General features: G+C 38.3%; 1 protein-coding gene across 2 annotated transcripts in view; it reads left to right on the top strand.

Moving 5' to 3' along the window:
• The window catches only part of PSME4 (proteasome activator subunit 4), a 75,524-nt gene extending 68,813 nt beyond the window's left edge, over positions 1-6,711 (top strand). For both annotated transcript variants that reach the window (XM_035321196.1, XM_035321195.1), the window contains 4 exons: positions 2,012-2,174; positions 3,292-3,425; positions 4,394-4,532; positions 5,106-6,711. In XM_035321196.1, coding sequence (XP_035177087.1) covers positions 2,012-2,174; positions 3,292-3,425; positions 4,394-4,528 — 432 coding nt within the window. In that variant the 3' untranslated portion in view covers positions 4,529-4,532; positions 5,106-6,711. The remainder of the gene's footprint in view (positions 1-2,011; positions 2,175-3,291; positions 3,426-4,393; positions 4,533-5,105) is intronic.
• The last annotated feature ends 6,078 nt before the right edge of the window (positions 6,712-12,789 follow it).

Raw genomic sequence — 12,789 nt, 5'->3', positions numbered from 1 at the left:
CCTGCGTGTCTTGAAGAATTTTCCATATTATACTGCAGTATTACAGTAACTGGAGTATTTTCTTCCTTGCAAGTACTGCACATAAGTTTAGCTTGTGCTGTTGAACGGTGTTTGCCTTATTACTTTTTGATACTGTGATGGTTTTGTAGACCTTGGTCAGTCAGTTCTGAATAACACCTACCAAAAAAAAAAAAAAAAAAACATGCTTGGATGCTTGCTTGGAAGTGTGTTCTGCTGCTGCTCCTTTATAGGGTTTTGCATTTTCTAAATCATCATGTGAGTATGATGATCTGTAAATTATTTAGTGTCAGATGTGGTGATTGATTAGCTTCTTCATGTGATTTTAAAGGCTTTGCTTCTAGGTACTCCTTGCAGCAAAGCATTCCTTTTATTTAGATTATTAATTTATAAATGAAAACAGTTCTAATACAGCAAATAATGATGTAAACAAGTACAGTTCACTGGGGAGCTTGCTCATTTCACAGCCAAGCTTCTTCCTATTCTGCGTTTTGCATTAGCACATTATGTTTCATTTAATAGCTTGGCTCTTCAGAGACTCACAAATTGCTGATAAGCAATACCGGCACATTTTCTCTTCATATTTCTTTATGCTATTAACAAAGTAGATCACGTTTGAATAATATGTTGTAGAAATTTAAGTGGAATGAAGTGAAATCTCAAGAGCTTATTGTTAGCTTAGTATGTTTAATTATTGTAGTTCTAGTAGCTAAACTCCCTGCTTTGTGGAGGTCCAGAACATTATGTTCAAGGATGTAATTTATTATAACCTGCTACATTGGATTCAGAGTGCTGGTGGGTGTTTATACTCCACGTAGACAAATGTTCTGTTTACAGTTGGCGGTAACAGTATGTACTTACCAATAAATCCGTCAACTGCTGTCAGTGTTGATTTGGATTTCAAGCTAGTAAATGTTCTTGTCAGCCTGCAATTTATTTTAAGTTGGAAGAGAGTTCCTAAGGAAGTCCAATCTAAATATGGTCTTACACTTCTATAACTTCATGCTCTGTGGAGATTTTGAATAGGTGATGTGAATTGGTAAGACTGATGGGCTTATACTTGCTAGCAAGTGATTGCGTTTGAGTTGTCTGTACTTGTAATCCCCTAGCAATGCATTGTAGGTATTTTATAAGGATTGGAAAGCAAATCTGTATTTTGAGTGAATTGGCAATTAGATGAAAATTGAGTTTTGTCTTGTTTGTTTGGGTTTCCACGTTAAAAAGGAATATTTTTCCAACCTGTGATTCCATTTTTATTCCAGTAGTTTAAAAAACAACAAAAGTTTACACACACAAAAACTGTTACTCAGGTCAACCAAGTAAATAATGCTGGAATGTTAAGGAACTGAATTGTTGACTATGAAGCACTGAAGTTAACTGTCATTTATTAACCTCATGTTACTTCTCAAGAAATTCTTGTGTTCCGGGTAGAACAGAATCAGCTTGGATGACGTTTTGTGAACATAGGCTTTTGGAAAGGCTCTTTTGCTTTTGTCAATTCTAATGTCTTCACATACATTTAGGCCATGGGAGGGAAGAATGCTTTTGAATAAAGTATACTTTTTTTTTCTTGAAAAAGAGCTAACATTAATACAGAGATTTAAAAATTTTGTAAAGCAGATTGAGGATTTGGGGTGGGTGTCTTGTTTTAAAGGTATTTTCAAACTATTTAAAGTTAATCTAGTCTATGATAGGTATTTCTTGACAATGGAGTTAAATTACAGCATTTGCTTAAGTAGTACGTCGCTTTCTAACAAATTATGTCAAGGTAGTTCTGTATTGCAGTAGAACACTTTTTTATTAATTTTGTTATGAGCCATATGGTAAACTAGTAGTTTATGATCCGAGATAACAGGATAGTGTTTTTAAAACGTTTCTTGGTCAGAGTTTGGTAACTTGGCCGAACTGGATGTGCCTAAAAACATAATAAAAACTTGTTTCTTGCTGTTCATGTTTGCCAAGTAACTGCAGTATGTGCTATCTCTGGTTATAGGTGAGAGAAATGGCTGCTACCACTCTAAGTGGTCTTCTACAGTGCAACTTCCTCACTATGGATGGTCCCATGCAGACCCACTTTGAGCAGCTGTGCAAGATGAGGTTGCCAAAAAAACGAAAGCGAGACCTGGGTTCAGCTGTGGATACAATTCCTTCTGGTGGTAAGAAGATCGTTTCAGACTAAAACCATATATTTTGAGAGCAGGTTAGGAAGAAATAAAAGGTTTTTTCTACTCTTCAATGGTTATTCTGCAAGCACTCCAGATAGAATTGGGTTTATCCTGTGATTAAGCAATCTTTAAAAATAAACACAAACCTGGAGAAACACAAGGCTGGTTGCCCATGCTTTTTTTTTTTTTCCTTTCTAAGCATTCGCTTTCTAAGCATTCGTAACCTGTAATGGGTAACCACATGTCCTTATGTACCTTATTCTCTATTTCTGTGAATACAGTGCAGTCCCAATCTTTGTGAAGTGCTTTGAGAGTTTGCTTTACAGCATAAATGATGAATAAGAATACACTACTACAAAAAAAATTATGATGTATTCTTGCTTAAATTAATTTACTACTTCTCCCAGAATTAAAACTTAAGAGATTTTTTTGATTTCCCCTGTACACACTTGACATATTGATGGGGGATATTTATTTCCTCAGCAAATATAATTTCTTAACCGCCATAACATTTTCACTGCTCGCCTACCTTACCTTCTGTTTGTTAGCAGTGTGTTTTTAACAAAACAAAACTTAGTTAACCTTTGTTAGGGACCTGGCTTCCTGACCAGGTAATTAGTGTGTCTGGGTGACATTCCTTTGACCCAGAAAGACTGAGTTTCCATGTCATCAACTAGCTCTGATATTTGAGAGAACATCCTTAACTCGGGAACAGTGGAGATACAGCTCATGAGTAACTTACTATATAGTTACTTAGGTTCTTTTATCAAAGAAGCTCTCCTAAAATGTTTATAAAGTATGCAGAAGTTGCAGATGATTTTTCTTTTTACACGTTCTTCCACTAAAAATTAAAGATGTAAGAAAGCAGAAGCAAGGTGGAGATCCACAGACTTGTGGGAATTGGACTATACAGTGTGTAAAACCATCCGGTTTCCTGCAGAGATCTTTGTACTGTTCCAGGGTTGTTGTTGCTTTTTCTGGTTTGTTTTTGTCTTTAAAAAAAAAAAAAAAAAAAAAAAGGCCTTGCCTTTAAGTTTGGCTGTCTCATGAAGTGATGGCTTAGATAAAATAGTTGCACCTTACCAAATGTAATATTCTGTAATTGCAGACTTGGTTAAACGCCATGCCGGTGTGCTAGGACTTAGTGCATGTATTTTGTCAAGTCCATATGATGTCCCCACCTGGATGCCACAGCTCTTAATGGATCTCAGTGCCCATCTTAATGATCCTCAACCTATTGAGGTAAAAACACTTCATTTTTCTCTTTAATGTGCCATGTCAAAAATATGCTTATTCATCTGCTTTCCTATATATATAAATTTAAAAATGCCATTAAGAAACATACTTTCTGCTGCTTTTTATTAAGTATATAGTTTAATTCACAGACAGACTTTTAAGTATTTCTGTGGGATTCCTGTTCTTGCTTTCTAACTTAAAGCATAAAAAGCTGCAAGAGCTATACCTACAGTGAGGAAAAAGTTTTGCTTGTTTTTTTTTTTTAATCTCAGAATTGTTACTTTCATATATACCTACAAAGATAGAATTGGGGGGGGGGGGGCGCCTCTAGAAAATATCAAACTGAACAACAACACCAAAATACTAAAATTTTTAAAACAAGGTTTCATAAGCAACTCTAGAAATGAATTTTTTAGTGAAGCAGTTACTTTATATTTTTGCTTTGTGTATTTGGTTTTCTTGACCTTTTCTGTGTTAAACATGAACTTACCTGCTGAAGGATTCCTTAGATTTAACAAACTTTGATATGGCATTTTCCTGAATCAAGAAACTGAACTGAGTGGACTTAATTATTTTAGTAACAGAAGATTGTTTTTCTCTGATTTGATTTTTCTGCATGCCTTTTGTTTTAGACTCATCCACTGTTTCTCATATTTTAAGACCTGAACTATTCCTTTGAAAAACTTGAGGAAAAGAGGAAAACAATTTCAGATATGCTTTATAAGAATCCATTAATTTTTCTTTCAAAACTGAAATTGTTGGTCAAAGAATTCATTTTGTAAGAATGTTGGAATTGTGATGCTAGTCAAAAGACTATAACCAGAACTGGAAACATTCAAATACTTAATTCTTCAGAGCCAGTCTAGCTTCTGATCGAACACTTCTCTCAGTATTATTTTTATGTTCAACATCTGTTTTGCCATGGAGCTTAAATCTACAATTGAAACAGATCAATCCTGATTGTCTCTGTGCAGATGACTGTGAAAAAAACACTGTCAAATTTCCGGAGGACCCATCATGACAACTGGCAGGAGCATAAACAGCAGTTCACAGATGACCAGCTACTAGTGCTTACCGACCTCTTGGTTTCACCATGCTATTATGCATAGATAGGTAAGATTTTTTTTTTGACATAAATTAACAGAAACTGCAGTCTTATGAAATCTACTCTAGCTCTCCAATCTAACATAGTGTAGGAAGGAATCTTTCAACCACAGGGAGAATGCTGTCACCAAATAAAAGTTCCTTGTGTCTCCAGTGTTCTGTTCAGGATTTTTTATTTGGGGGTAACTTGTTGCCCATTTTTTTCATGTGTCCCTATATTGCATTAGAATTTTGGTAGGACACTGTTCATGAATATGGGTGTTCCCTCTCACCATTTTGTGCCAGTTGGCTGCCTTTCAAATGCCTGCTAGTTTCACTAGAGGCCAAGTGCCTGATGCTTTGTACTTGTGATGTCTCTGAGGACTTTAGCCTGCTACCTGGTATAGTATATCTTCTAGGTGTTATGGGAAATAACCATGGACAATAATCCAATCTCAGAGTTTCTCTAACTAGCTGCAAGATTCTGATGTCTTCTGTGATGTTTTGTGATGGTATTTGAAGATAAATTTTAATTTGTTTTTATTTTGTTGTGTGGTAATAGCATAAAGCAGTAATTGTGTTTTTGAATTATTTTTATTTCAGGCTTCTCCTGGAAAAATGAGGATGTGGGAGCCTTTCTGCAAATAAAGGAAACTCAAAGAAATTTATCATGTAGAAAACTTTGTGTGGGAAATCCTGATGCCTAATCAAAACCACTTCTAAACACACACATAAAGGCCTGGTTCTGTTCAAAAAGAATTTCACCTCCCTGGGGAGCAGCTGTGGAAGTCCCATAGTCTCCCTGTAACTGCGTTCACAGACCCTGATCATGAGTTTATTGAAAGACACTTTTCAATGGTCCACATTACACATCAATCTTGTTTCTGCTTTATTGCACACAGTGACTTACACTGCACATTTCTTACCCTCTTTTTCTGACTCTTCTTCCCAGCTGTTTCTGACATCCAAGCTATGCAGAAGCAGAGAGTGCTGCAAATCAGAATATACTCAGTGAAGGTCTCCAATTCTGTTGATGCATCTTGTTATCTAGTCAACATAAAAGACCAGGAACTTATCTTTCTCAGAGTTTATTTTTCACTACTTGGATTTCAGTGCCCGTCAAATGAAGGGCTCTATATCATTCAATCCACCTCAGGGCAGGATTGCCTTTTTGTATCTTGTTGAAATGTAAATAGCTGATCTTGTCTGTGCAGTATAGATGATGGCAGTACAAAATGTGGGGAGTGAAAGCTCTTACTGCATGGCCAGGTCTTCACTGATAGCTTGACCACGTGTGGAATAAAAATCTGTGATTATCTGCATATTTTAAGGGTGAAGGACTATGGGTATTTCTACATAATTAGAGCCCACAGGTAAGAAATTGTGGACTATGAAGTGAAAGTTGAATTTACAGAATGAAATGTATGCGTAGTGTGAAAAGGCACTGAATGGCTGACTATTTTTAACTGTGTGCGCTCATAAAGATTGTCACTATTTGAGCAAGCATACCTTGCTCACAGATTGTGGAAGCTCTGTATTTTTTTTTTTGCCTGCAGCTTTATTCAGAGACTGGTATCTATTGGCTATTTAACAACATGTTTAATATGTGTTACATAGTTGTAAAAGACTGTATAAATTGTAGAGGCATTGCATTGACAAAACATTGTACAGTTTGCAACCTTTTACATAATACCATTGTGAGATTAATTTGTAAAGATTCATACTTAGATGTTAATACAGTAGTAGTTCTGGCTTTTGTATCAAATCAAATGCCATTATTAGTTTTTTAAATTATTTTCTTTAACAGAGTATCTCTTCATGTCGAAAAGGCAGACGTTTTGGTTTGGTTTTCTTGTATCTCATTTATTACTATGTCTCATTCAGATTTTAACGAACGTTTGTGGCCATCTCTAAATGCTGACATCGCATATTCTGATGTGATACATTCACAGAATATGAGGTACATGGAAATAATGCGTAAGCTGGTGTGTTTCAATTTTCATGCAGACCTACAGGAGCACTGATACATTTTGAGTGATCTACCTGATGAGTGTGTGACTCATTCCAAACTTCAAAGCACAGCAGTGTTCCTGGTGCAGTATTTAATGAGTGTCAGCACACAGATGTAACCACTGGATAGCGTAGTGCCAAAATTATTATTTCAATTGTGTATGTAGTTTAAGACCCAATAAATGGATTGTTTATAACATCTCCTTTTTTTTTTTTGCATTTCTGAAGTGGAAATTTCTTATTTTGAGACTGAACTGAAGGTTGTTCATTGTGCTTTTTAGCTTTTTGTATGAGGTGTGTGTTTATCATGGAACTTGGCACTGAGTTAAGGCAGCATTAAGGGTAGTTAAAGATGTAGCTCTAATGACACTAGCTTTTACATTTTTACGTGAAAATATCTTGCACCTGATGAGACTTGGAAAAAATGTTTTTTGAGAAGTATGCTTAAAATTGGAAAAAATGTTATGCTTAAAAAGCTAGTTTGAAGTGGAAGATTTTTTTTGCTTAAATAAAAGTATCGGAAAGTATTTGCTGCAAATTATGATCTTCAAAGTACCTGTTGGCTGATTAATTGCTATCATAACAGACATTATCTGTGTTATTTTGCTTCCACCAGGAACGGCTAATAATAGGATCCAGCCCTGCTGCTTTTTGCCATAGCTGGGATTTTCTTTTCTTGTGTGTCCATAGTCTGTGCAGTTGGAATTAGTTGTGATGGTGAGGATCCAGCACTGGGTAGGGAATTGTTCTGTAGTCAGAGTTATGGTTGCAAATAAGTAGGTAGCAGTATTTCACAGTAACTGTCTATAAATAGGTAATAAATTACTGATGGGATCTGATAAAAATAGAAAATAGAGTGCCTGTTCAAAGTATAGTTCTGTAGGGTAAAATGTGATAGTATGAACAAACTTGGACTGACTCTTTGTGGGCAAAAGATTAAATTAAAGCCTCTGTTCTGAGGATGTAGGAATAACTTTGAGTTACTCATCACATATTGTAACTTCTCTGCTGCTTTGGTTCCCTACCTTTCCCCAAGCAATCTGTGCACACAATCAGTTCTGGGCTTACCATCACTTTGCTCGATTACATGATGAAAGAGGAGAGTGGAGTAGAAGAACGCTCAGGACTTCATCTTGCTTCCCGTTACTCACTTTCCATTATAAATCACTGTTCTCAAAGGCAACCTTATGGCCTTTCCTCAAGAAACAAGATTGTTCACAAAACTTGCTTAGCCTTTTTTTTTTTTTTTTTTTGTATTGTTAGATTGAATGGTTGCTGAGCGCTTAATGATCGGTTCTGACGAACTGTTAAGCAACATTCAGTCCCCAGTCTCTATTCTGGCATGGACATTTCTGGGACTTTTCTCCTAAGATGGACTGCCTTCTGATGCTTTGCTCTGTCTCCTTGCAGCTCGCAAAGTAGGGAAGAAACAGCTTGGCCTTACCTAAAACCTTAGAGATGAAAAAGCAATGACTCAGTTTGCAGAGGGAGACATTTCAAGAGTGAGAAGATGGATTTATTCCCCTTGAACAGGAAGGGAGATGAAAAAAGATGTTGGAGACAGTCTGGTATGTCCTAGATAGCCTTAGTTGACCGTATGTCAGTCTGCAAAAGCAATCTCAGTGACCACCCTGCTCAAAGCACCAAAGAATGAATGGTGACACTGTTGTAAGGCGGAATTCATCTCTTGGGATTGCTTGGGTTTGGGGTGTGTGGTGGTGTGTTGTGTTTTGTTTTCTTTTTTTGATTGAGTTACAGTGACTTAGCTACCTTGTTAAGTTATTAAGAATGGAATCATCGCCTATATTTACATAATCAAGTGGGTATATCTGCATTTGAAAACCTGCTGAAATCATGGCACAGGCGTAATGCTGTTGATAAGACTTGAACAGGTTTTGGGTGGCACCACAGCCTCAGCATTGGTGGGTTGTGTTACTAACAAGTTAAGCTAATCTGTGTATGGATCTTCAGAAAATGAAAGAGGAAAAGGGATGAACGTCCATGTATCTGATATGGAATGTTTTGACTGGTGTTCTTATCATGTCCATGTTTATGCCTTCTCATCTTTCTTACTTCTTAAACCAGCCTACTACTGGGAGTTCTGTCCTTGGTACACATGTATGATGTTTCTCCTATCGATTTTTCAGTTAAGCGTCCCCAGCATCCCATATTCTCCACTCAGTCTCACACTTTCTTCCATAGCTTCAGAATTCCTGGAATCCTACAGCAGAGACTCGGCTTTCCTTTTCTACTGTGCTGTAGAAGACACAATAATCTGGTAAGGTGAAGGAGGGAGAGGGGGAAGATTGATCCATAGAATGTTTTGTTAACCATTGTCCTTGCAGGATTTTAACTTTAGCCCTGCTGTGAATTATCAACTAATTTGTTTAACATTCTCGTTGGCGCTGTGCAGTAGTGGGAATGCAGCATTTGTGGAATCCCCGTCACAAAATACTTGCTGCAGAGTCACATTGCTACACAGGTTTGGGGTGGGGGACATGTTTTTCCAGAGAGGGGGGATAAGTTAACCTAAACTTAACTTAGACTTTGAGGTTCTCTGCAGGCTAGAGGTAACCATGCTCTGGGGAAGAGGTTCAACAGTCTTTAATCCAGCAAGGTACTTTTGAGGCGCTAGGACAGAGGTAATTTCAGTCTACTGCAAGGAATTTGCAGTTCTATTACAGAAGAAAACTCAAAACTGTGAGGGAGATGCAGAATATTGCTAAGACGTTTAAGGCAACACACACAAATTATGAGCAAATTACACCTGGTTTGCTCTAAGGGTTTTCTTCTTCTCTTGGTCAACGAGTGCCTCCCAGAGCTATTAAAAGATTTTTAGAATTTTGTGAGCTGAGATTAAAAAAGAGCTTACTGTTCTTTCCCTGGGAAGGACAATAACTCTTAGTTAAAGCATTCTTGAATCTGGGGTTCTCCCAGCACAGACAAAAGCTCAGACAGTTGCCTACAAAAGTTGCTAGCAAAATTATCAGTGATTTTTGATGGATTAGAGCACAGCTATTAGAGGAATTATTTGTATCCTAAAGAGGCAGACTATTCAAAGGGTGAAAGAGAGAGCCTTGCGGGCTATGATATTTTTCTAATTCTAGGTTGGATGTTGTCTTCAGCCTTTGCTTGTGGAAGTTAGGCCTACTTTTCCTGCTTGGGCTCTTGCACCATCACTGCAGATATTTTCTATAAGTTAGCGAGGCAGACTTTGCTGCTAGAGAGGGAGGAGGGCACCCGCTGTCCTTCGGGAATAGTGAGAGGTGTACTGGGAAATAGGAGGAGCAGTCATTTTTGATCACCTTAACATAAAAATTAAAATGAAAAGGCAGTAAACTCAATAAATTTGTTCTGACAATAAGTCTTGTGAGATTAGCAGTAAATTTAGGGAGTAGCCTCAATGAGTTCATGCAGAAAGGTTTCTATCAAGAGAGAAAAACTTAAAAACCAATATATTCTCCTTACCTGGCTTTTACTTCTATTCTTCTGGGTTAATTTGCCCTTTTGTTATTCCAGCATCTTTCCCCTAAAGCTGTTTTGTTAAAATGATGAGGCACCGATCCACTTCCATTGGGGTAGGGGGCAGGCAGGCTACCACAATTAAAGTAACTCCACCTTCTTGTGGTAAATATGTACAAGATTTGACACTTTGGAAAAAAAAAAATACCTTGGGAACACAATTTCACCTCATGTGCTGAGAACTCTGACAAATATTTAAGATGCCTCATAGTTCTAGAGAGAAAACCAATTTTCTGGAGAAAACCTAGAGAGAAACCAATTTTACAAATTGCTTTAAGGAAGGCCTTGAGAGCGCTGTAAAGTAGGAGTTAATATCCTAGTACCTCGTGTGAGGTGCTGCGAAAGTTGTTGCTCCTGTGATTGCTGCCTTGCAAAACCTACACTCATTTTTTCCCCTGCTCTTGTCCCCTGCCCCAAACTTTGGCAGTTCTCTTAAAAAGGGGCAGGGCAGTGAGACACTTTGCTGAGCAAGGGGGGCAGTGCAGTGTCTCATCTTCCCATGAAGATGTGTGCTGCCTCAGTTTGTCCCCTTGCTCCCCGACTACAGGACCTGTATTCCCATGACTTCCCTTTTGCTCACTGCCTCCTGTAGTCTTCGTGGGCGCTCAGCTGAGTGGATGCTGCTGTCGGTGATGTGCATTGAAAAATGCTGCAGAAGTTCCATCCAGGCTTGTGCCTTTCTACTGGAATGTTGGAGGCTTGCAGCCTATACTAACTGCTAACACCTATTCCTTGCTTTCAAACCACACTTCGTAACTATAGAGGTATAAAATATCTAATAAAACAAAAACCCTTGCTTTTCATGTGCCTAAATCATGTGTTAATGAGATGAATGACAAGCTAAACTAGTTACTATTAAAAAACGGCAGACATCTGGCATTTTGCACAGAGCTAGTTCTAAATACCTTTTCTGTAAGGTCCAAGTCTTACAGTTCTGAAAAGCGGATTTCAAAAGCACACAGGAGATCGGTCTCTTGCTAACTCCTTTAAAACACATGGTCTTGCAAAATAATAATAATAATCCCATTAGGCATATGCAGTCTTCTTTCTATGTGCACTTCTACCTGCTAATCTAGTAACTGAGGGAAATCAGGAAGTCTAACTGTGGTCACCCAAGCTTGAGCATTTGGCCAAATAATGTAATATTTGGAATTACATTAGCCTTTCCCACCTTTTTAGAGGACTCACATTTTGCAAGAAGTTGTGTTATTACTGTTTTTTGATAAGTGACACCACAGAAGTAATCAAGTCTAATGTAGACTCGGGCATTAGGCGTAACGTGAAACTAAGGTCAAAATTCTTAGTGTCTTGCTTACAACTAAGTGTACCACATGGCCCGCTCTGAAAGGATGCGGGAATTGTGTTCACATCAGTTTCACTTACAGAGAACAATCATCTCTCTTTCCTCAGCATTAATCACTTTGAAGTAATTGACTCTTGCATTACACTGCTATTTTGTCATTCTCGTTTAATCATACAGTTAATCATGTTCTGATGTTTATAAATAAGAAAACTTAGGGAGATCCCAGCTCATCACTGAAAAAAATCATACTCAGAAGGGCCAGGATTCACCCACAGAATTCAAATTAGCCATGACTGGAGAACAAAAATACAAGCAAGAGTGAAAATAAAAGTGATAGGCAAGCTGAGAGGCTTGAAGCCCCAGGAAAACATGGATGTGATGTTCTGGGTTTTGTCCATCTTCATTGCAACTAGTTTAAGAACAAAAACAATGTGAAATGCCCCTGACCAAGGTGCCCAGGTTGCAGCCTGCTCTGATGGCTGCTAGCTTTTCCCAGCTTTTTCCCCACATAACAAGGCTGGACTGATTGCCAGGAGGTTGTGCTTAGCATGCAAGGCTCGTCGGCCTGGCTGCTCTTGTGAGTCATAGGTTTACTGAAAGAAATTGCTCTTAGTTTTAGAAAGAAATGTGTTGAAAAATAAACTACCAAGTAGCATTGATGAGCTGTCAGATGGTAACCTAACGCTCTTGTCACTGCCTTGATGCTTCTGCAAAGCACTACCGTCCTTCTGCGGGATTGCTGAGGGTAGGGGAAGGTTATTAAGATGATATCCAGATTGATATATATGAGTCTATGTGGGAAGGTACACTATAGAACAAGTGCCCATGCAGAAGTCAGACGTGCTGCATCTTCTGTATTTTCACAGCACTTTTGTGCCTTTACCTGGCTGGACTTTCACTGAGAACACAGCAGAGATGACTGTTATTGAAGTCCCTCTGTTGTGTCTGCCTACCAGGGGCCTTTGCTGGCTTGGAGTACGTGTGCTGAGCACTTCCTGATCACCTAGCCCATGTAAGTGATTCCAAATGATCCACTTAATGTTGAGATATCCAATATATCATCACTTCACAAATACAGCACCCCTATTTAAAGTATTTAATATTTATACTGTATTTATGCAGTTACTGCTACTATTTTTTTAAAATATTCTTATTTGCTGCGGGAAGATTGATGTTTCCTTACTCTAGACCCTGTGCCAGCAAGGAAGGGCATTCCAACCCTGCTCAGTTTGCACAGGAAAGCAGCGCAGAAGTGCAAGCAAGAGCAGATGCGGGGTGCAAAACTGCCTTAATGTTTTATGGTAAACAGTTTTGTTTTGGGGCAGGTACGTTGTTGATGTTAACACAGAAGAACCCTGAAGCCTTGAGTGGCCAGCTGTTGACTTGGTTTCCTGTTAAGGGCAGGGCTGGGACACGACTTGTAAGACCTCCTAGCTGCGTTCCCTGCACTGG

Source organism: Oxyura jamaicensis, chromosome 3 (assembly GCF_011077185.1).
Source record: "Oxyura jamaicensis isolate SHBP4307 breed ruddy duck chromosome 3, BPBGC_Ojam_1.0, whole genome shotgun sequence".
Classification (NCBI taxonomy): domain Eukaryota; kingdom Metazoa; phylum Chordata; class Aves; order Anseriformes; family Anatidae; genus Oxyura; species Oxyura jamaicensis.
The sequence above is the reverse complement of the archived record's forward strand: the minus strand, read 5'-3'. Positions and strand labels throughout refer to the sequence as shown.